This window comes from Cuculus canorus, chromosome 1 (assembly GCF_017976375.1).
Source record: "Cuculus canorus isolate bCucCan1 chromosome 1, bCucCan1.pri, whole genome shotgun sequence".
Classification (NCBI taxonomy): domain Eukaryota; kingdom Metazoa; phylum Chordata; class Aves; order Cuculiformes; family Cuculidae; genus Cuculus; species Cuculus canorus.
This window is the reverse complement of record NC_071401.1, coordinates 22,549,313-22,574,258: the sequence shown is the minus strand read 5'-3', so window position 1 is coordinate 22,574,258 and position 24,946 is coordinate 22,549,313. Positions and strand designations below refer to the sequence as shown.

The following is a 24,946-nucleotide window of genomic DNA, read 5'->3' as shown; positions in this document are numbered from 1 at the left end:
TCTCCACCCAGTCTCATCTGCACACCAGGGTTATGTATAACCAGGTGCAAGACCTTACACTTATCTTCATTGAGCTTCATAAGGTTCCTGCTAGCCCATTCTTTCAGCCTGTCCAGGTCTTCCTGGAGGGCAGCTCCTCCCTCTGGAATGTCAACCTCCACACTGAACTTGGTGTCAACATCAAATTTCATTGGGGTGCTCTTGATCTCAACATCCATGTCACTTCTGAAGATATTAAATAGCATCAGGCCCAATATTGATCCCTGGGGGACCCCACTTATGCCTGGTTGCCAGTTTGAGAAAGAACTATTTACCACCACTCTTTGCATATGGCCTGTCAGCCAGTTCCTCACCCATCACCCAGACCACTTGTCTAGGCTGTAGTGTATCAGTTTCTCTGTGAAGAACCATGTCCAAAGCCTTGAAGAAGTCCAGGTACATTTCCCCTTCACCCCACATCAACTGATTGGATCAGTTTGTCATAGAAGGCCATCAGGTTTGTAAAGTACAATCTGCCCCTAGGGAATCCATGTTGGCTTTTCCCAATCTCATGCTTCAGTTGACTTGTGACACTCGCTAGGAGTAGTCACTGCATAACCAGCCGATGTACACAATATTCACCAACACTTTTAGAAGTATCAATATATTAACCTGCACTTAAAGCAATGAATTGACTGAACAGGTTTGTGCCATGAAAATAATGGTTGATGGGTCTAGCTATATTATGCAACTAAGCAAGGATGAAATCCATCACTACACTCCACCACTTCAGCCAGTAATTATTTGCAATGCAATTTCAACAGAATCAGTGGAGTTGGCACTAACAATACTGTGCAGAGATGCTCTTCACGTTTCAGATGACCAGAGTTCTTCATGTAGCTGTAAAAAAAGTTACCCTTCAAGTGGCTACTAATCTGTTGTTTTGGTTTGTTTTGTTTTTAACAAAAGTGAGATATTTACAAATGTAGGTCTTTCATTATCTGCTGTTTCTCGAGTTCCCACTTGCAATCACAGTGGAAATACCTTGTTCTCAAGCCCCCTGAATAATATGGATTCCCAGCTCAGTTTTCTGGAGACTTCTTCTTATAAGGTGCTGAGCAGTCCCCATGAAGCCAATTAAAGAAATTATTCATTCTAATATGAGTGCAAGTGATCCTTAAGCCCTTAATTAGTCTCTGTCCTCTTACTGTTTAATTCCTATGCACCACTTTGGGATCTTGGAGAGTTTGTCTTGAAACCCTGAGCTGCAAACCACCATGGCTCATGAACAGCTCAGTACTTCTGATGCAGGGTGGGTGCCAGGGCCATTGCTAAGCCATCCCTTCCCATCTCTCAGCACTCAGAGATTGCTCTAAGACTTTTTATATGCTTTTACCCTCTTCCTTTCAATCGCTGCCAGAAAAATTGCTTAATCCCCAGTACAATACTGCAAAGATAGAAGGAAAGTGTAAAACCTAAAGCCCGACAGCCCTTACCAGATGAACAGTAATTTATACAAGGTGATTTGTTACCATATCTTTGCTAAAATGTTGCCATATTTGAATAATTTGATATCTGCTAAATAGAATTTAGATTGCTGAGCAACAAAAGTCAACTGTGGCTTATTTATCTCTAGGTTTGCAAGCTAATGTTAAAGAGACGATGAATTTAAATAAATTTATTCTAAGCATAGCCAAAATACTGTAAATAACACGTCGCTTGATATGCAGGAATACACTCTACATACTGAAGGACATAAAACATACCAAGTGCTGTACCAGCCTAGCTTTCAGGGGCTTATTTTACTATGCTATGCATTTATATCTCATTTCTCACTCTCCAGGCACATTTGTATTAATACTATCAGGTCCAACACAAAGCCAAGGACAGGGATTGAGAAAGTTGAGAGTGTGTGCTTCACAGCTGCGCTCCTGCTCACAGCATGACCCCCAGCTTCAGAGCGCTGCAGCTATGGAAGGCAAAACATCAGAAGACACCATCACCTGGTGAGCACACCTCCTCGCTCCCTAGAATTGCAGGTGGAGGAAGAGTGTCAGTAGCATCAGCAGAATGCAATCACTGCAATCACTTCATTCAGAGCTAGCTGCCAGCGTGCTATGCCAGCACATCTAGCCTGGCTCTGAGGTGAAACAGGGCATTATTTCAAGCTATGGGAGGACCTTGAGATATGAACAGTAGCTGCAAGAAGTTCAGAACACTGTGTCTGGAGAAAGTGATGAAATCTTCATAATCCACCCAATGGAAAACATCTTAAAACGTCAGTGGAGCATACTTCCCCCAAAAGCTTACCTCTAAAATACCTTTACAATGAGGTGAACTTTCAAGCAAGCATGCATGCAATAGTTTGCCAGAAGCGTTGTTTAAGGTAATTACATATATATTTAATTAGTTAATTACAAACTGCAAATGAGCAGAGTAGTGCAGTAGTGGCAAATATTAACACAATTCTTATTTTAGTGCCAGTCTTCTGAATTAGATGCATCACCATGAGCATGCATGGTGCCATGCAAGTAACAGATGGTCTCTTTTCCTATGTAACAGTGATAGAATGAGAGGAAATGACCTCAAGTTGTGCCAGCAGAATATTAGGAAAGATCTCTTTGCTGAAAGGATTGCCAGGCACTGGACCACGCTGTCAAGGGAAGTGGAGGAGTCAACATCCCTGGAAGCATTTAAAAGATGTGAAAATGTGGTGCTCCGGGCCATGTTTTAGTGTTGGAATTGACAGTGTTTGCTCTATGGTTAGATTCGATGATCTTAAGTGTCTTTTGCAACCTAAATGACTCTATGATTCTATGACAATTGATGATGAACACAGAAAAAATGGATGAAGGAAGGGCTCTGTGCAGACAGGTATTAGGTTATGAGAAGCACGAAGAAGTGAAGCTAGTGCCTAATCATTGTTCTGATACAGAGATATTTCTCATGTGGAAACAGTAACAACAGTTTGGAAAACAGCACTTCCATCATTAGTGGAACACATGGCTTCTGTCACATCAAGCTGCTAGAGGAAATTCTGCTCTCCTATGGGCCAAGAACCTGTGATGTTTTGTCCTCACCCTCATCAGGGTTGTTCATGACCATGCTGCTTTGCTTCACCTCTGCCCAGATGCCAATGGAGGAGCACTTCCCACAGCCCTGGCTCCTGCAGCAGGTTTTTATTAGATGACCTGTAAAGGTTCCTTCCAACTCTAAGCATTCTATGATTCTGCAATTATAAGGACAGAAAACAGCTTATGACAGCTGCGGAGACACCAACAGGGAGAGGCTTGCCACCTATCCAAACCGACTAAAAAAAATTCAAATGACATGGTTACAAAATTGTGGGCTTCATGAAAAAGCCAGTCTGTCTTGAAATGCACCAGTCTGATGTTTTATAATAGACAGGTTTAATAGGGGATTTTTTCACATGATAGCTGGCATGCCCTAAAGTGGGGAATACCAAATTAATCCTAGCTGAAAATTGTTCAGCCCGACAGTCCATAGTTTCATCTTCTGTGACTGATAGCAAACTTATATCACTTAGCGAGCTGCTTAAGGGCTTTGTTCAATTAAACTGAATTTTTTATCTGCAGATACTTTTGACTCGCACAACAGGTAGATGGGAGTTCGGGAGTTCATACAGACTCCAAAGATTCCCACTGTCACAGCTGAGCTGTAGCATCTTTCATGAACAGGATTGTTGATAACCCATGCATAATCCCATATGTTTCTTAGAGCAACTATGACTCTGCCAAAGGGATGGGGCTGACTTGAGTGCAAATGAGAGAACTTCTTAGCATCAGCTTTGTTTCTTTTACATTTTAATGCATCTTTCTTTCAGATTTAAGCTTTTTAAAATTGCATCTTATACATTTTTGGAACATACTAACTATTAATGTGTTTGGAAGGCATATAGAGACTACGACGCTATCTCTTATTCTTCTTACTTTCCCACACAGCTTGACAGTGTACAGGCCTGTTCTGTATCTAAATTTACAAGCTGTGACAAATGATAAATAGCCTAATTCTAAAAAGCTATTGTGCACCTCTGAGACAATTAAAATTCCTCAGATACCTAGATGCAGTACATAATACATTTAGTCAACATTAGAACGTGTCAGAGAAGAAACGTCTTATCCCAGGACACATCCAAGTATCTAAAAATAGGCCTTCAGTTTAAATAAAGGTATTTTAATAATGTTCATTGGGAAATCCCCGTTTCTCAGATTACAGAAGTAATACTAATTCCTAGATCATCTCATGCACAAGCAAGAACTGCACAGAAGAGCTTATAAAACTACCAAATAAAGTATATAGTCTTTTCTTAGGAGAAAAATACTGTTTAAAAGCAATGCATTTTTAATTCTTTCACTTAATCTAACAAAGTCATAAGACACACTTCAGGACCTAGACTGAGCTCTGGCCCACCCTAATCCTTACAGTTCAGCAGCAGGAGAAAAGTGTTTCCCAAACTTGATCGTCAGATGTTTAGATCCAGACATGCCTTTTTATTCAAAACATATCATTCCTCACTCATTTTTGCTTAGTTTTCTCTGGAGGTTGTACATACCTTTCCAGGAATGGCTGGCAGGAGGACAGTGTAACTGCAATGTGTAATAGAAAGGATGTTAACCACTAACTAAATATAAATATTAAGCTATCACAGCATCTGAAATGTACACTATTTTTGAGATGCAAAGCAGTGTAGGAAACAACTCATTCCTTGGTTTACTGTATTCCTTCTCTGTTTTTAGTGGTGAGGCAGAAGGGTGACTCCCAGTTCTTTGCTAATTAGAAGCTCTTTTCATTCTTTGTGGTAGTTTAATTAAGGACTACCATGGACCTTGTCTTCTTTGAGGTTGCTTTGAAAAAGAAAACAAAAAGAGAAGACTAAAGTCATGTTGAACTAGAGAAAGGTTCATGACATACAAGAACTAACTGATAGGGGCTCATTTTGTGTCACGAAGCTGCACTGTGCAGAGCCAGTGTTGCTGGAGGTTGGCTAGCACCAGTCCACCCAGCCGGCCAGCATAGGCACCAACACCAATGTGTTCTGGATAGCAACGTCTGCCTTTCTACATAGAAACACACACCGTGCAACATCTAATAGACAATTCAGGTGGTGTAAGGAGGTGCACTAAAATAGCACAGTAGTCTTACGACTGCTGGTGAATCCACACACAGTGGGAGACGTGTCTTGTTCTGACCTCCCAACACACAATCAGATGTTGAGGTCCATGCGGGAACACTTCTGGCTATTAGTGCAAGATCTAGCTCTCACTTGTGGATCAGAAGGCTTTATTTCCCCATCCTCAATGCTCTTGTTTCTGCATAAGTATTCCTGACTGTGTAGCCTTCTATGGCCATAGTGATAGTAACTTAAAGTGCTTGAAATCATATCAGCAGTAAATGAAGTTGGGAATAGCATAAATTAAAGATCTAGACTATGCAGCCCAGTTTAACTGACTCCTTACCACAAGGAACAGAGAGTCAGGATTTGTTTGTAAATCACAGTTCAATGTGAACAGCAGCAGCTTTCTCCTCGAGCCACACCAACACCACACACGTACCCTTAAAGTCGCCACATGGGAGGCATGCGACAACTTCTCAGTCTTGTGTCCAAGGGATTGAACGTTTGCTAGCCGCTGATGACTAGTGTGCCAATAGCTTACAATTTGAGATAACTCCCACCTGGGAAGAAAATACTGTGCAATTGCTTCCATTTTATTCATCTTGGTGTTGGAGGGGCTTGGTTTGTCTTTTTTTCTGGCAGCGCTGGTTTAAGTTATTTCAGACATCAGTCAACTTTCTTCTACCATTTAAAACAACATTGGAAATGCCAAATTGAAAGCCAGTGGTATTGCACCTGTCACAAGACAAAGTACCACAACATTTTGAACTGTTTACAACCTCATGTAGCCTTGCCCAGGCCTCTAGAGACTGTCAAGCAGCAAGTCAGAAGGAAAGGCTGTTTGAGCTGCAGTTTTTAAGTTCTTGGATCATAACTCATAACTCACAGACTGAAAGCTGCAAAAGGTGCTGTTTCTTCTTTTTATCATAGATATTCTCAAGAGCATCTGGAAGACTTACATAAATGACCTCAATTTTAACTTGTTTGGACTAGATTAGTATGATGGAAAAAATGTCATGGGTGAGATTCCAGCCCAACATCTACAAGGGAGTTTTTCCTCTATAAATAGCACCACATTCTTTTGGCTGTAACACTTTTCTCACTACTAAATTAGAATTCACAAGTCTTTTGCAGGATTCATAATGGGATCAAAGATTAGAAACTTCTTTGAAGTTTGTCTTCTTTTTCTCCACTGTTAATACATACCTGTACTAATCCACCGTGGTTCTCCCAAACTAATCAGTTACTCTCCCTCCCCAAAAGGGACAAGTACACAGGCTTTCTTCAAATCTCCATTTATTTGTGTTCATTATCCACACTTCATTTTGCAAGGGCATAATGTTTTGTTAATTGATTTTTCACGTACTGTAAATAGGCCAGCTCTGTTTCCAAAAACCCTTTAGCCTAAATGCGATTTGCCGGTAATATTTACAGTACTTATAAATTTGGTCCCATTTATTGCTAGTAAGGCATATAGTGGATTGAACTGTGTGCATAACAAATTCATAATATTTCACCTTTGACAACAGCTATTAATAATACGACTGCAATGAGATCATCTCAGACTCACTTTTTTAATTTGGATCAAACAAACACTGAGTCCCAAGGTTCTTTGCCTCTTGCTTAGGAAAACAAGCTAACAGCCTCAACGATCCCAAGCAGAAACTACAGAAGGGAAAATATTATTTAAAAAATCCTTTCAAAATGTTCATAATTCAAAACAGTGACATGGATATTTCTTTGCCTCACTGTGATTCAAAATTGGCTCATAACTACCACATCAAACTTCTTGTATGTTTAAATTAATGCTTTTTTTTTGAAAACAAAAAAAAAGCTATTTTTGGAAAATATCCTATTGTCATAGAGTTTGCAAGAAGTACTTGGTTCAACTGGGCACCTGTCTGACTAATGGATTTTAAAGCCGGAGTCCCTTGCTGTCTATGTTCAGTGGCTCCATCCTCACAGACAATACAAAATGTAGAACTGAACCAAAAGCAGTATTCAGTGTATTTTAGAAACGTATCTTCAAGGATTTGAATGCATCTAGATTTCCACAAGCTTAAATTTCAGAAACCACAAAAACTGCAGACGAAATCAATGAAATATCCAGTGATAAGCCTCAAAGACATCCATACATCCATGAGAGCGACATGTTGAAAAGTAGTTTCTAAGAAGTTATGCAAAGTTATACTTCATTAGTGGGAGACTATGAAGCTTCTTAGCTGCAGCTCCATTAGAAAGGAGATCAATCCAGAATGGAGGGGAAAAAAAATAAGGAAGAAAAAAAAATTCAAAAGGCGGCGGGGGGGGAACAAATTGAAACAGAAGAGCTCTCACTTCTTCAAAGCTTTATTTCTTAAATTTTCTTTGGGCTAAATTAAGAGATTAATCCACTCTGATGAATGCCCACAGGGTTTTCTTCTAAATGAGTATTCCTCCCCCCCATCAGATAGAATAGAAAGATTAATATATGAAAAGGAGACAATTTATACTGAGTTTTCTGGTCTTCAGAGGAATTTTAATTCGGATGTGAGAGATATGTTCCAGCCTTCACTTTTTCAAAAGGACATTTTAAATGCTACTGCTCCAAGTGCTCTGTGTCCACAGAAAGACATGTGCTGTGCTTTTTCCCATTACAGGCTCCAGACTGACCATAGCTTTTTCTCATATTTTCAAAGTCACACTCCAGCAGCAGCTGTCCTCTAACCCTGGCTGCAGAGAAGACCAGCCTCCAGTCTCCTTCACATCCCTGTCGGAGGGGATTCCCTTCAGGCTCCCTGGAGACTAGATGGTTTGGAAAATGTGATTTAAAGACTGAAAATAAAAATAGTTATTTTGGAAATGGTTTCACTGATTTCTTTGCATCCCTCTAACAAATGAATGAAACCCACTATACTGCAATAGAAAAAAAAAAGTAATCATGACTTTCTATTGACAAGGGCAGAACAAAATCAGCCACAGAATATCTTCAACATAAAGAAGGTGCAGACGAAACAGCCCAGTATAAGGATATCTAAGCAGGCTGCTGCATTCACAACAGCGATCACTGAATCAACATCTCTCCACAGAGTCAAAGGAGAGAGATATTTTGGGTGCCTGTGATGCGAGTAACCTACTTGTGGTGCAAGGCACTGCCTTTTCCAGGGAAACTGGTGTCTGACAGCCTGGTGTGCGATTGGTTTGAACTGCTTTTTACCCTCTGCAGATTCAAGACTAAGAGTCACAGTAACTAAATTAGGTGCTCATAATCAGTCAAATAATCCCATGTGGAAATGGGCCAGGAAAGAGGATTTGTCACTATCTATTTCTTCCTTGTCACCCCATTACCCAATACCTGCAAAACATTTGTATTCTCCCACCCCATTTTATGGATGGGAAAGTAAGGTGGATAATTTAAGTCACTTTTAAAAAGCCAGACAGAAAGAAGTGCCAAAACCTGGAACTGGAGTCGCCAGGTCTGAGCCAGGACAATTTTAGTACACAGACACAGAAACTCCTAGAATGGCCTTCTTTCACTTAAAAATGTAGATTTTATATGACATTTTAAAACAATAACAAACACCATGATTAAGCACGCTGTTAAAGCTGAGCTGGCATGAGAGCTTGGCAAAATTCCTTCAACTGTTCTTTGCTCATAACAAGCAGACTGAGCAGAATTGGGTTTCATGGATTTTTTCAGTTTTGATGAACTTTAGCTCAGTAAATTTGCAGCTCCCCTAAATGTTTTAGGTTGGCATCTTCATATAAAAGTGGTTCTGCATTTTGAAACCAGCTTGACCTTCCTGCTTCTCATTATTCGTTGCAGGGAATGGTACAGTCCCTCCCAGAGTGGCCTTGCTCCCCTCTTCTGTGTGCTTTGATGGGCAAGGGAAGACGTAACAGTGCAGACAATACAAACATTATCTAAGCTATTAAAATATTATCACATTTAAAATACAATCACAACCACTGCATCTAAACCTCACTGAAACAAGTGAACAACTTCTATTTCATCACTGTTATTTCAATCTCTGCAAACACAGAGCAATCACTGTGCCTAGACCTCCAAGTCATCCTTTGTAGGTAGGTTTTTTTTTTCCCCAGTTGTAACAACTACAGTAGAAAAGTAAATGCAGCTAGTTTGGAAGGTAGCTAAAATGTCTTTTTAACCTTTTTTCTTCCTGGCTGACATACTGCACTTTTCCAGATGCTTTGCTTTACAAAGCTGAAAATCCTAATTCGATATTGTTCTATCTTAGTCTTCTTCAGAGTGAAGTGATGGCATAAAGTGATTGTTCCATCAAAAAAATTGATATCAGAATAAGATCGAAAGGAAAAAAATGAATTCGTCATGCAGAAAAATGAAGAGAAAATCAGTCACAGAAATATGATTGTAACGTATTTTCATACAGAAAAATCTTTGTATTTCAATGCTTACATATTTAAGAGCAATTGGTGTATCTGTTCACCACATCATGGTTTTGAACGTTCTACCTTTTTTTTTCTCTTAGTCAATTAGCCCTCTATTCATGGCTTCTGTGCTCACTTTGATTTCCCCATTTCCCCACTCACCTGAACCCAATACTTTAACATCTTTGCTTATTAGAATGAAAAGTCAACTTTCAGAAACACCAAGCAACACAAGGTCAAAAACCAGCATGAAATCTGTAGTTGAAGAAGGGATTGGGAAATTTACACAAACCATACAGTTTAATATTTTTATAATTTTAAACAAAAAAGCTGTCATGAGTTACTAATACAAGTTTTGAAATATCTATCACCATTTTCTTGCTCAATGTGAAAAGAAATTGCTTCAGCACTCAGAGCTATAGGTAGATATTGAAGAGCATTATGTCTTTTAGTCTCGCACCTCACCAGAGAGAATTGCCTCTAACACTGTGCTGTTTTACAACTGGGGTTTCATCACCTGAGTTGGAAGATTATTTAACAGACTAGTAGACCTTATGACTACAAAGTATTTCCTGATATTGTAACTGAATTCTTCCACTTCCTAAATTCATAGCAGTTATCATGCCTCAACTCATTCAAAACAATCTGTCCTTCTTCCAGTCCTCCACACATCAAACTATTTCGCAGTGCTTAATGAACTGTTTCCCACATGGTACTTAGGGCACTTCAGGGTCTATTCTGATGAAGTACATAAAACTAATTACTTAAGAAGGATATTCAGTCAATCACTAGAAATGCAGATACAAGAGAGTGAGAGAACTCTACACCCCTTAAACTAGTAAAACAGAAACTACAGTCTGGGCATCGTGGTACAGCACTACAGAATCACAAGATACTATTGGGAACAATATCCTACAACTGTGGGCCTTTGGCATGTGATGTGAAATTCATATTCAAAATCTCTTAGGCAAATTTTACTGGGGCAGACACAGGAGAAGCTTCAATTACTGTATTTAAAACTCCAAGGGAAGACATGCAAAGTTAGTTATTTTGTTGTAAGTTAGATATTTAGGACTTTTTCCTTTATGGCTGAGCAATTGTTTTACTCCTCTCCAAATCACACTGGTTTCAACCTCAGCATGACTTTGCTAGTCATTCACTTTTTATCCTATTTAGTAGAGAATGCTCATGCCCCTCTTAGAGTGAAGAATCTGAATTTTTCTATTCTAGCCAATTTGGAGTGTAAACAAACTCAACAGGTGTCTTGACATACAAAAATCTCTGCTTAAATACAGAAAAATTATTTAGAAGGGTATGTATTTTTAAATCTCAAAAGCAGTAGGCAGAAGCTGAAAGTAAACATGAACTTTTGAAGTTATCTTGAACAAAAATATTACTGAAAAATGTATATCTGTGGCATGGAACAAATTTTAGGGGTGGTGATTACAAGGCCTGGAGCTGAGCTTTAGCCCAGAGTTTCCCGGATGACCCACGTACTGTGGCGTCAGGCCATGTGGCTTTGCCCTAGCAGAAGACCTCACGTGGGCCTTGATGGTGGACCTTCTTTATCAGTACAGTGAGCTCTCACTACCTCTGCTTCTCCGAGTTATTTCATTCAAACACAATTACCCTTGCTCACCATTTGGAACAAAGAGCTGACCTTGAACATCTCGAACCATTTCATTTTGAACACAGCAAGACTGCAAAAGATGAACTGTGGTGAGCTCTCTTGATCTATCCTAGGACAAAACTTCAAAATTGAGTGGTCTTTGGTTTCTGTAATTGTATCCCTTAGAAAGGTGAGAAGCTGCCTTGCATGCCACCAACATCCCAAATGAGTTTAATGGAGCCTGCTCCCGTGTGTCCACCTCAAGTTACACATAATCACCAGAAAGTGGCCAAACTAGATCAGCTAACCTGGCTTGCAGGTTAGTTCTCTGACCCAGAAGCTGATGAGATGCTGGGTGGTGTGGATGCCAAAGCTGTCCCTCCAGTCCCAGCACACAATTGGGCAGGACCCCATAGGAGCAAAGCCCTGTTACAACTGATCCCGATTAGCAGCTGATGGCACAGCTGTCAAAGTTGGCATGTTATTGACGAACAGCAGCATGGCTTATACCCGCACACTAGAGTTGGGACTCAAGGAAAGACCGGAGGGCAAAGAGGTGAGGGCTGGACAGTCTGCTCTGACCTTACCACAGGAAAAGAGCACGATCCTGCTGCTGCATATCAACTTAAATGAATCAGTTGGAACATGCAAGCTATTGCCAGAAAGTTGGCAGAGGAGTGCAGGACACAGGCTTTGTGCACATCCAAGCTTCCTGCTTTCAGAGGGAGTCACAGGAATGGGAGAAACTTGGTGAAGAACAAAGCTGCCGCATCACAGCCCCATTAACAACTTAAGCCCCACAATACAAATATCACATCTCCTTGTCTTAGACAAGTGGGGCTTTACTCTCTAGACATTATTTAATCAGTATTAGTATGCCAAAACACAACATCAGGTGGGATTTCTGAAAAGAAATGTAACCATCATTGGTTTGGGAAGAGCTAGCACCACAAGACATCTGGCAGAGGAGAGAATCACACTAGAGGAGTATTGCACTAGAACCCCTTCAAGAATCACCATTTCCCCTAAAACAGTCTCCCCTAAAACAAACCAATGTTTTCCTTCACCCAGCCATAGCCATCTTCTTTTAGCAACTTATAATACATCACAGTTTTTTTTACAGCAGATAGAAAACCTTGAGGTGAGCTCCTCCAACAGTGGCAGACCCTCTATTTATAACACATGCACACTTGTAAGATGTTTTCAATTACTTCTGTCTCCCTGACATGCAGAGATGTTGCTTAAATAGGAAATTGTGTTATCATACAAATTAGAATATTTTGAATTTTCTACCCTACTGAGCTACAAAATTAACAGTAAAACTTTACCATGCCCTATAGGAAGCCTGATTTAGTCAAAGACACGATCTCAGGTAGTAACTACAGAATCAGCTATTTATTTAATTTAAATAAACTATTTTTCCAGTGTACGGTGAAGGGAAGAAATAATATGTCATGCTAAGATTCCTGAGGCAATACTTCTGCCCTACATCCATTCCTGGATTCTTTCTGTGCATGTTAAAGTGCACTGCTGATCTGTGTTAAATAAGCTGCAGTAGAACAGAAAACAACTAATTTATACTCCGTGGGTGTTGAGCAACTAATTTAACTCTTGCTGGCACATGAACTGTAAACAAACGCTGGTAAGATTTCTATGGAAGTTAATAATTCAACAGTAAGGAAAAAATTTTTTTCCCTACCTATCTGTCCTATCAGGAGTGATGCACAGGAGTTGTGATGCATTTAATCTAAAGAAAGTGAGTGATGTTAGGTGTCTTCTTGTGTGATGATTTACCAAAGGGCTGACACCCTAAACACAGGGCATGAGCTCACCCCCTTGGCAACACTCCTTTTCTCTCACTCTAGTCCAGTAGGAAGTAGTATCCATTTGGAATTAAACACAAATAAAATGGTGATGACTTCTGAGCTGGACAGCTGTGCATGTCACAAGAATCATGTCAGAGAGATGACCATTGGGAGGTGCTCAGTCTCTTGCTCTCCCATGGAGATGGAGGGAACCTAGACAACTGCTCAGATGAGCTATATAACTTGTTGGCAACAGCTGTTTGTCAGCAGGTGAAAGACTGAGCTCATCTCTACACGAATTTGTATAAGCAGAACAGTTCCCCCAGGTAATTTTCATATACATCCAGAAACATTCTTGCAATATGCACCAGCAGGTCTCAAAATCCTAGCATTACAGAGGGTTGCCATATCCAATCAAGTTGTAACAAAATATATTCACTATGTATTCCCACATCCTTGTGGCTGGAATATGTTTTCAGTTTTTATGGGCTTAATGTACAAATATGATACAAAAATACACCAGAAGAAACAAATGAAATCAGCTTCTTTTAAGACCCAGGAAGGGTCAGATGTAACTTTCTGGATCTGAGATTACTAATTCTTCCACAATTTTTGAATGGAAATTGATTGAGTCACCACAATTTGGGTATTCTGCTTTTAGAGAATTCTGAATTGTATGAGCTTGTATGCATCCACTGTGTTCGAGGATAGTGCTATACCTACAGATGCTACTTTATTCAGACTCACAACTAAAATCGCTAGACAACATATCTTGCAGGGATGCAGCTTAGATCTAACCAGAAATCAGGCAATTCTATCCCTGACAAAGGTTTTATGTAACAAAAGACAAAAAAGATTACAACAGCAGATAAAAGGAAAACGTGTCCAAAGACATAAATGCAGGGTAAAAGTGCAAAACCTGCGTCAACTACCCTCAAAGTAACATTTATTAGGAAGTAAACAGAAATGAGGGACAGTAAACCAAAATATAAGCATATGTTTGGGGACATTGGAAAAGAAATCCTTGGACACATTATTCTGGCATTTCAATTACCTCATATAAAAGAGGAAAACTAAAATCCTTAGAGCTTTTTAACTATTTTCATTTTATTTACTTTAATTCATTTCAAATTAATACAAGCACCGAAAGATTTAGGAGCCTGCGGCATATTGTCTCCACTGGTGTCTCCTATCTTCTTGTCCCCCGCTAGCTGCACCCCTCCCAAGCTGATACCACTTGCTTTGATATTGACACACTTCAGGCTCAATGCAGCCTTCAGAAAAAAACAGGCATGAAAATCCCTCAATCTCCCTTTCTGCTCCAAGCCCAAGGCATGTATACACCTCCCAAGGAATTCACCATCCAGTGGGTATTATTTTGTACTTAATAAAATTAACAGTCTTTACAGAAAATAGGATTTGAAATGTCATTTCAGCCATGGGGTCCTTTCAAGTCTGGTGGATGAGACAACAACTACTATAGTAGTTCTGATCCCTTTCATATCACTGGCATTATTTGATTAATTTTCTAAACGATGTTTATTACACCGTATATTAAAAGGCAAGAGAAAAAGCAGATAAGGAAGACTACGTTGGTCATTTTAGAAAATCTTTGTTCTGAACTGCTCTGCATGGCTGCAATGTACTTACCAAATACAGTTTACTGTTAGTATTTACTTATTTCAGCTTGTAGGAAAGGATATTCTAAGTAAAAACAAAATACATAATTGCCTCAGGGTCTCTCCTGATGTGACTTTCATTGCAGCAGGGAAATCAGTCTCTTCTACATGCAATGTATGTTCAGCACCTATTCATCTATTATTAATAACATTTTAAAAAATTACACTGGGAAATCAAGATACCAAACCTACAACTCAGTGGCACAAAAGAGATTAGTGAGTACTGCACAGACTCATTAGTCCTAAATTAGACACAAACTCCAGACTGGACAATCCAGGAATACCTCCATTTAAAATCCCTCCAGAAAGAAGGATGCATTTTGGACTTACGGTTGGTTGTCCTGCTTTGATCACTCTGAGCGCTGTCGTTTGACTGGTTGCTGGAGACAGAGGATACGCTTGAGCTCCTGACAAAACCAAATGCAGCCAGTTTAGCTGCTGGCAACCGCGAATAACCTGGAGGACGAAGTCCAGACTGGCAGGGCTTGGGGAGATTTGACTTTGCAGTGCTTGGACATGAGCCTTTCTTAAGATCAACTGAAAGAAGGAAAAAGAAAGAATTTTTTATTAAATAAACAAAACTGGGATATACTGGCCATTACCTGTACTGACCATTACCTGTACTCAGCTACATAAAGTCAGTATAAAGACTGAACACAAGTTTTAATGGCTGCTCAAACTGCAGTGATGTCTTTTTCTTTGCACCACTAAAAAGAATTTCTGTGGAACAAGTATAGGTCACAACAATTTTTAAAATGTGAAATGCAGCAAGGGCCCATGAGGCATAAAACTTCCAGAAAAGTAACATAGTTCAAGTCTGCTAAGATTATTTTTAATGTTATCTTCTTTTGTGCTGTATCACTTTCTAATTTTACATTTGTTATGTTGCAATTAAAAGGAACTCTTACACAGAGACAAACACATTATACATAACCTCCAATTTTGGAAACTGTTGTAGAACACCAACAATCCACTTCAAGGACACAGAACTTCTTTGTTTTCCATCAAAGAACCCACTTTGAAGTCTTTCTTTTTTATCTTGCTAAGAGAAAATGCCTTTTTCTTGCACCAAGCCTGGGAACAAGGATATGTCCTGTAAAGTAGTACTTTCTTAACATATCCCCAACTATTTCCACTGATGGACTTCTCCTTTCCATAAATCACCAGCCTACATGAATGAAATCAACCGAGTCTCAGACAAGTGCCAGTAGCAGGCTTATAGCAGGTAAGCTGGGCAACAACAGTAGTTCAGCTACTAAGTCAGTCTGTGGCAACTAATAACAGGTTATTTCTCTCTAGCTTGCATCCTAAACTGTACTCTGCTGGCCTTGCTTAGGCAAACTTCTCTAGGCAAATCCAGAACACAGGTCCACAAATGCCCCAAACTGTCTTCATGGACCAAAGGTCTATGTACATGGTAGGACTGTCTCTACGGACCAGAGATTAGAGTTTTCTTTTGATTGGAAGGTCTGAATACCAACTGGATCTGGACCTGAACTGTACACAAAATTTGGACAGAGCTTTTCTTTGTATTTTTTATATCAGATTCCTGTTTCTCGTGGAATCCCAGCAAAACTATATATTTTTTAAAAATTAACATGTTTCTCCAAAAGCTGATGCTATAGTGTTTAGCCAGTTACTAGGACCAGTGTGTTAGAAGACAAGGCAGCATTAAAACTATTAACACATTCTGCCAGAGAAGACCACAAAGTCAACCTTTTTCCCTTCTCATTTGGTGAACATTATTTGAGCATTAGCCTGAAATGCACTTCAAAGGAAAAAGTGAACATTCACAATATAAAGGAAAAACAGAAATTAACTGCACAGTAAGAATATGATCTTCATATTATTATTACAGTACTTAATTCTTTTGTAAACTATGTAGGTCACAGCCTTATTAATTTTAATAAAGCATTACACTTTGAGGAGACTTTATAGAAAACAAAACTAACTCCTTTGAGCAGAAAAATGTTATGGGAATTTTGAAAGATAGTTGTGTACCTCATCACCATAATAATACTAAGCTTTGTGCAAAAAGACTAACCTTTACTTTTAAAATATAAATATGTGTAACACCAACCTAAAAATAGTTTTGTTATCCTATAGAACACATTCGTATAAAAGACTTGCAAAAAATCATTGAATCATAGAATCACTAGATTGGAAAGGTCGTACTGGATCATTGAGTCCAACCATTCCTATTTATCCCTAAACCACACCCCTCAGCACCTCATCCACCCATCCTTTAAACACCTCCAGAGAAGGTTACTCAACCACTTCCCTGGGCAGCCTGTTCCAGTGCCCAATGACCCCTTCCATGAAAAATAAATGTTCCTTGCTCAAGGAACAAAATAATTTGTATATTATAGACTCTTTAAAATGCATTTTTCTCACTTTTCATGGTTTGAGATCTTTATTTTATAATAAAAGGAGATGCATGCCTGACTGCAGCATCTTTACCAGCCCAAAGGAGGACATACAATCCAAAGGATGAGTAGCCCAAATGAAACTAACAAATACCTACAGTGTGTAATAAAATACTGTTAAAATGCCCATTCACCATTTTCTGGCACTGACTGGGGCAATTTCGGACTCTGTCCTGAATCTGGCTTCATTCAAACTATGTGAAGATGGGCTCAGAGGTAGCTGTGTGGTCCAGATGCAGGTGAAGCACAGTGCAGGCAGATTAACACAGAGAAGAGCTAAGCAATGATGTTTACAACCACTGCTTACTGACAGGCTTGTGCAGCATTGCTTTTACAGTGGTTTATTACAGCTGCTTCATGGTTATCTGCAAACCACCATCAAGCCAGATATCTTCCCTCCCCATGACTGGGGACATGCTCCACAGCAAGGCGCTACGGAACCTGATCTCAATGTTTCCCCCAGTGCTACCAGCACAGCTTGCAGTTAGTGAATCATGTTAACTGATTTTCATGCAGGAATGAGAAGAAATGTCCAGTAAAAGTGTTTGAGGGTCCCAAATGCAAGAAATTACATGTCAATCATCTTCCAGACAGAATGTCTTATCTCAGAGGACTACTACCTTCTTGCATTGACAACTGCTGCAAGGTGGGACTGAGATTGGCTTATGCCAGCGTGACTGCATTTTTACTAGGGAAGGATCATTCTGTTCTCTTTCCCTTCCACAATCAGACTCATCATGACCCCACCGAAGCTGATACAAACACTTCAGCAGTGTTCTGGATGGGCAGGACCATTTTGCTTACACAGCTGGCTGCACAGTCACACATTTGCTCATGCATGGGCATGGCCAAACATTGAGCTTCACTGACTACCTAAAGGACTATTTACCCAGGGGCAACAGTGTGTGATAAAAGCACACAATCCATTTGCAGTGTGCAAAATAGTCCCTGCATTACATTGGTGACAGGGCCAAGCCCAGGTGGCCTCCAGATTTAAAGCAGAGGAAAGTATCCATGGCAAGTGATTCCAAGAGCAATGAACCCAAACAGATCAGTGGCAGCAGGGAGAAGGAACGGGACTACCTCTTCTGGGTTTTACAGGTTTCTGAAAAATGCACCAGCAGGCCTGCACTACATAAGCTGAGAGTTAAGATTCTTTTTCCATTAGAGCTTCCGAAAATCAAGGTGGAGGGAGAAATCTTTCAGTTTTGAAGCTAAGAGTTATTAATACCACAGATTTCCTGCAGCAGAACAGGAGGAAATCCACTGGGGCAGATAGAAAGTGGTTAGAAATGGTTTTATTTAAGAAGCATTTGAAATGTGCTTGCCATAGGATAGTGAAGTTCACCTGGGACTCCCAGGTCCTCAGCTCAACCACAAGGATGACCACACTGAGTTCCCAGACTGGCTCTTCTCTTCGCCAACATAAGACCAAGCGTCTTCAGCCTGCAGTATACTGAACACCACAGGTGTCACTGTAGAAGAAGCATTTCTTTAAAACCAGGAGGGTTTTGGTGACAAACTGCTCAGCCACCTCTACCTTTTCTTCAAAATCATTCTCCAAAACTGGGCAGAGGATTCAGTGGAATTTTTCACACTTATAAGTGTTTCAGCTTGTGACTTCAATTTAAACTTCCCCTGAACTAACAATATTTTGTATCTTGAACTCATAAGCATCCTTAAATTATTTTTCACTTCTGTTCTTTGTAATTCAGCTCTTCTATACCACGAGGGCCTGGGGGCAAGATATTATCTACATTAGGGATGCATTCAAATCCCTTCAGCTAAGTAATTTTATGTTTTCTTTCTCATTAAAATACATGAGACATCAGATTATTGTACATATTTTCTGTTCTAAATATCATCAAGTTTTATGATGCATGTTTTTTCTTTATATCTGTTTCTTAGAAGTATAGAAGCCCTCCTGTAAGCAAGGTCTGGAAGTTCAAAATAAAAGTTATTTTAATAAGCAGCTTTCATTTTAATAAAAATCTGCCAAAATAAGCTTAAAAATTGGAAAAAAAGCTTTCCAGCTGCCTCACTGCCTGCAGCTAATTATAGAATTAAATATTGTTGTCTGTACAGCACATAAGCAATTTTCTATGACACTTCAAGCCGTTCCTATCTAGAAACATGACAGCATTTTGAAGTAGCAACTGATTGACACAAACCCGAAGCGCCTGAAGAGCCTTAAGAAAAGTCTGATCTAGTCTTCTTTTATGCACATGAATAGCGTCTCCATGCACATGTATAACTAGAGAGCAACTTTCATGTGACTTGTCTGTGAAAGCTGAAACACTTTGTAGCTAAACAAATGAAGGTACAGAAAACTGAAGGACTTCAGTGACAGGGTCCAAAGTGGCAACACTCATGCATTTGCATCCAGCTTGAGAAGAAACCAACCAGCGCAGCAATAAATGTTCCGTAGCTGCCTCCTAAGATAAGAACCAACCACCTCAAGTGGATGTATACCAGTGCAAGCAGCCCAGGGAACAAACAGGAGGAACTGGAGCTCTGTGCCCAATCAGAAAGTGATGACATCATAGGAATAACTGAAACATGCTGGGGCAACTCACATGACTGGATGGCTGTTTCATAAATAGAGGCAGGGAAAAGGATGAGGAGAAGTGGCATAGAATGCCACTTGGTCAAGATCAGAAGGGTCATCTCCAAAGGTGATCTGTAGTAGGCATCTGCTACCAGCCTCCAGACCAAGACAATAATACCAATGAAGCAATATTTGGGTCTCTTAAGCAAGTTTCAGGTCAACAGAACCTGGTTCTTACGGGTGACTTGAACTACCCAGACATTTGCAAGCAGAACAACACAGCAGCTTCCATGTAATCCATGAAATGCATAAAGGATTGATTCCTCATGCAAATGTTAGATGTGCTGTCTAAGAATGAGGCACTGCTGGACTTCCTTCCCACAACCCCAGAAAACTTGCTTTGTAATACCTCTATCATTGACAACCTTGGCTGCAGTAATCATGATATTGTGGAGTCTGGGATTTTCAGCTCACTCAGACCTCACTTGGAAGGGACTCGGTGGGAAGCTTCCATGGAGGATGAAGGAGCTAGCAAGTGCTGGGAGGTTTTAGAGAATGTTCTCCTGGAAGCACAAAAATAGTTCATCATCTTCAGAGGTAAGGGAACTAAGCAGAGCAAGAGACTCCCTTGGTTTAACTGCAAGCTTCTGAGTCTGCTCAAAACCAAAGAAAGAAGCTCAGTTTTAACTGAAATTGTCGAGAGGTGTCAAAAACTACAAGTAACGGTTCTTCAGATATGTGAAAAAAAAAGCAGAAAGAAAAGGAAATCATTGCCCCCTGTTAAATGCGAGAGGTGAATTAGTCACCAACAACACTGAAAAAGCAGAGGTTGTCAATGCTTTCTTCACCTCTGTCTTTACCAGCACTGTTGGACCCCAGGCCTTCGGAACAAAACCCCAGGCTGATACAAACGCAGACTCATCGTCAATGAAGGAAGAGCTGGTATGCAGACTGGAGCTTTATCGCTACAAATTGATGGGGCCTGACAATATCGACCCAAGGTTGTTAAGAGAGATGGCTGATGTCTTTATGAGGCCACTCTCCATAATCTTAGAAAAGCCATGACGACTGCGGGGAGTCCTAGAACACTGGAAGAAAGCTAATGTGACCTCCATCTACAAGAAGGGCTTAAAGGAGGACCCAAGAAATTACAGGCTGATCAGTCTTGCTTCAGTCCCTGGGAAAGTTATGAAATGAGTCCTCCTTGTGGCTATCACAAGTCAAATGGAGCACATGACTGGTAAAACCAGCACGGATTCACTAAAGGCAAATTGTGCCTAATTTAACTGATCATCTTCTATGACAAAGTAACCTGCTTGGTTGATGTGGTAACAGCAGTGGACATTGTCTACCTGTATTTCACCAATGCTTTTGATACAGTTTTTTACAGCCTCCTCCTAGATATATTGATACATTAGACAAGTGGTCCATGCAGTAGGTAGGGAACTACCTGACAGAACAACCCAGAGGCTGGTGGTAAATAGCTCCTTTTCAAACTGGAAACCAGTCACAAGTGTGATCCTCCAGGGATCAATACTGGGCCCAATGGTGTTTGATAACTTGATAAGTGATGATGGGATCACCACCACAAGGATAGTGGGATCAAGTGTAGCCTGATGAAGTTTGCTGATGATATCCAACTGAGGGCACTTTGGAAGGCAGAGCCATCCTTCAGGAAGACCTAGATAGGCTGAAAAGAGGGCTAGTAAGAACCTTATGAAGTTCAACACGGACAAGTGTAAGGTCTTCCACCTGGGCAAATGTAATCCAGGAATGCAGCACAGGCTGGGATCTATCCAGCCGGGGAGCTGGTCTGTGGAAAGGGATCAGGGGGTTCTGGTGGGCCACAAGCTCAATATGAGCAGTGCGCTGCTGCAGCAAAGAAAGCCAACATGATGTTGGTTTGATCATCAAGGGCATCACCAGCACAGATAAAGAAGTCATTATTCCACTCTAATCAATGCTTGTCAGGCCACACCTGGATACATATACATACTGTGTTCAGTTTTGGTCCTTGCTGTACAAAAAAAGATGTGGACAGGCTGGAGATGGTCCAGAGAAGGGTCAGAAAGGTGATCAAAGGGCTGGAGGCCTGCCATATGGAGAAAGGTTGAGAGAATTGGGTTAGTTCAGCCTTGAGAAAAGAAGTCTTAGGGGAGACCTTATCACCATATTCCAGTATTTGAAGAATGGCCAAAAAAGAAGATGGAGACTCCCTTATCACAAATAGTCACATGGAAAAGACGAGGGCTATTGGGTACAAGCTACTCATGGGGAGCTTCCAACAGAGCACAAAATGAAAATTTTTCACAATGAGAACAATCAGCCATTGGAATAATCTCCCGAGGGAAGTGGTGGATTCCCCAGTATTGGGCACTTTTAAGATTTAGCTGGACAGGATGCTGGGCCATCTTGTCTAGATTTTGCTTTTGCCAGGAAAGGTTGAAGCAGATGATCCTTGAGGTCCCTTCCAACCTGATAGTCTGCTCTATGATTCTACGAAATGAGTTACACAGATGTGTTTGTATAAAAAAGAGTAGTTCAAGAGTTCAGCTCCACTCATGACTCGGTAAATCTTGGCAAGGCTTTGCTTTCTTATAGTGTTTTGGGGGGTTATTTTGACAATAATTTCCCTCAAAACTTTAATCGTTAGTTGTCATTTTCTTTCAGAGAACTCACTTCCCATTATAGGGTGCTCTGAACATCACTATCCTTGTTTCATATTGGGGTGTTTGGGGCAAAGAAGTTACCTGCAGGATTATGGAAGTAGTCAGAAATAATTGAAGCAGAGTTAACTCACCTCAGAGTTAACAAAATCTTTCATACCTCTGGAGATTAAAAACAAATTCCCCAAATAAGAAACCTATTCTGTTGCTACTACCTCTGTAGTTCCTCTGTTACAGACATGACTTTTTTCTGAAGATGGATTGAAGAAAGGGGTTTTAAAAAAGAGGGTTTAACAATCTACACCTAAACAGCAGTGAGCAGATTGTGCCCAGCTCTACTGATGGTCTCTTATCCAAATACTGTAAAGCCTGGGATAGTTCAGTTCCAAAGGCAAAACAGTTGTCATTGCTGAACATCAATTAATTTCTTATTGGCCAGTCCACTGTTGTACAATAGGAAATGCTTATCTCCTCTTGCTTCAGATTTAAAGACCCAAAAAGCTGTTCTGTGCCTTCCCAGCTCCCAGGCAATTTAAAGCTGGTCTTCTTACCACCCCAAGAATTTCCCAGCTCATTCAAACTGTAGACGTCCATGTTCACTTCATAGCAAATGTGCAAAGCAGCAGCATGCAGCAGAAACATCCAGCTCAGGAATTGTCAGTACCTGAGCCACACACAGTTTCCACTGAAAGCCCAGTTCTTTGGAGATGCAATAATTGCTGGGAGCAGAGAGGTGGTATATTGACTAAGTCTCAAATATGGTAACAACGTCCTTAGAAAAACTCTGATGAAGGACCGTGTCTTCCTTTGAAGCACCTAATTTTTCTTTATGGAATACAGTCAGATTGCTCTTCCAAAAAAAGCAGAGTGCCAACTGAAAACACTGCAGATCAGTGGAGGATATGTTCCTCTGCATTGTCCCCTTGTCACTTCTTTCCTTAAACAATCAAGAAGTTTTCCAGCTGAAATCCAAGCACCCTCGACTGCAAACCTCTAAAATGAACATGCAATTGGAATAGCAGTAATGCAACATTTCCGAAAGAAACATCAAAATCTCTTTACCATCATCAAATGTCATTTACTTCTTCAAGTATTAGATACTCCTGAGAATAAAAGTGAAAGCAAAGCAAACTTCCTACCAGGAGAAAGATGTTATATATTGTAGCATTCAGTATGAAATACACCATATAGATACAAATACACAAGCAAATGCACAAATAAATCCATAGATTTGTGTGTGTCTGAGTAAATCAGAAACATTGCTGTTCTGATTTATGTGTAAATTGTATCTTTAACAAAAATTGTCTTGCTTAAAAATGAGAGGAACTGCTGGACCCTCAGGACTGGCAAATTTAATACACAGAGAGGTGATAAGGAAACATTTCATTAACTCACTCTTTGAGAAAAAAATACCACAAACACTACTGAAAAATGTAGAATTAAGGGAAGTTAATGAATAAAATTAAGTGAAGTTTTAATTATGATATCTGTTAAACTTTTCAAAATCAGACATTAATCACATCAAAATAATCAGCTAATTAATGCAGATACTAACACACTTGCTCCAAGAAGTCTTTATAATCAAGCAAAACATAGTCATAATTTATATGTTATAGACACAGTAAACTTCTATGTTGGTTGTGAATTACAAGTTTCCCATAGAAAAATTAGAGTCAATTTACTTAAAATAAACAAAAATTAACCTTTCAGAGACACTACTGAACCTTTAAATTCATCACAATTCAATGGCTTCCTTTCTTACTTACAGCACAGAAGCTTTTCCTTGCAGTCAGACTGCCTCCTTTTCCTATCAGATGTAAAACATCACCTAAGGAGCTTGCTGCTCAATAAGGAACTCACAGCCGGTGCCAACACATGTGTGCCGTATTGTACGGACAAAGAAGGATCACTGCTCCGGTCACAGTTTAGGCATTACACTTGGAGATCAGACAGTTGTGTGATCATTCATAACTATTTTACTTTCTATTTAGAGTGTCTTAAAACTAACAGACCCCTTAAAGTACTTGTAATACTTGCAGTACATCACAGCAGCTCAGGGATTTAATTATCAATTACTTTAGAATCAGTTTCATAAGCATCAGCATTATATACGGGCCAAACCACTCAGCTTACCAGAGCTGCTTAAGCAGCTACATTGTGAATGGCATGGCAAAAGGGAATAAAATCCTCATTATGAGGCACTGCTTCTGTCCTCGATACCGCGTCATGGTCATATCAGTTAAAAAGTCTCAACGGTACCTCACACTTTGTGATGGGATGGCAACTCACTATATCCTTCTGCTTCCGTTACCCCAGGGCAGGACTGAAATCACTAGGATTAAAAACTGGATTAAAAGCTCAAGACTGAGCTGCAGGAGATGGTGATTAGCACTCTTGAAGGCATGACTGGTATCCTTAAGAGAAAAATATCTCCTAGACCCCAGCTTCTTTTGGTGCAGTCAGCCAAGCCCTCACACCCCCCAACATCCATGAGCAAGGGGCTTAGCAGCACTGCTTCCAGTATACTGACCATATGCTCATGCATTTAATTTTCTTGTATTTGTAAATATGACTCTATCAAAGCTATGCTTAATCCTATTTCTTAAATATTGGATCAAACCCAATAATGCAGATTAAAGTTTAAAACCACAACTAACTGCCAATTAAAAGAAAGTGGCTGAAAATGGTATTGAGTGCCTTAATTTAATTGG

The 24,946-nt window shown here is 40.0% G+C and overlaps 1 protein-coding gene across 7 annotated transcripts in view; it reads right to left on the bottom strand.

Moving 5' to 3' along the window:
- Nucleotides 1-24,946, bottom strand: part of MTUS2 (microtubule associated scaffold protein 2) — a 317,361-nt gene that overhangs the window by 159,120 nt on the left and 133,295 nt on the right. For all 7 annotated transcript variants that reach the window (XR_008448377.1, XM_054057304.1, XM_054057293.1 and 4 more), the window contains one exon: nt 14,926-15,132. Coding sequence is in view for 6 of the 7 variants with exons in the window: in XM_054057304.1 (XP_053913279.1) it covers nt 14,926-15,132 (207 nt within the window). In the remaining variant the exon portion in view is untranslated. The remainder of the gene's footprint in view (nt 1-14,925; nt 15,133-24,946) is intronic.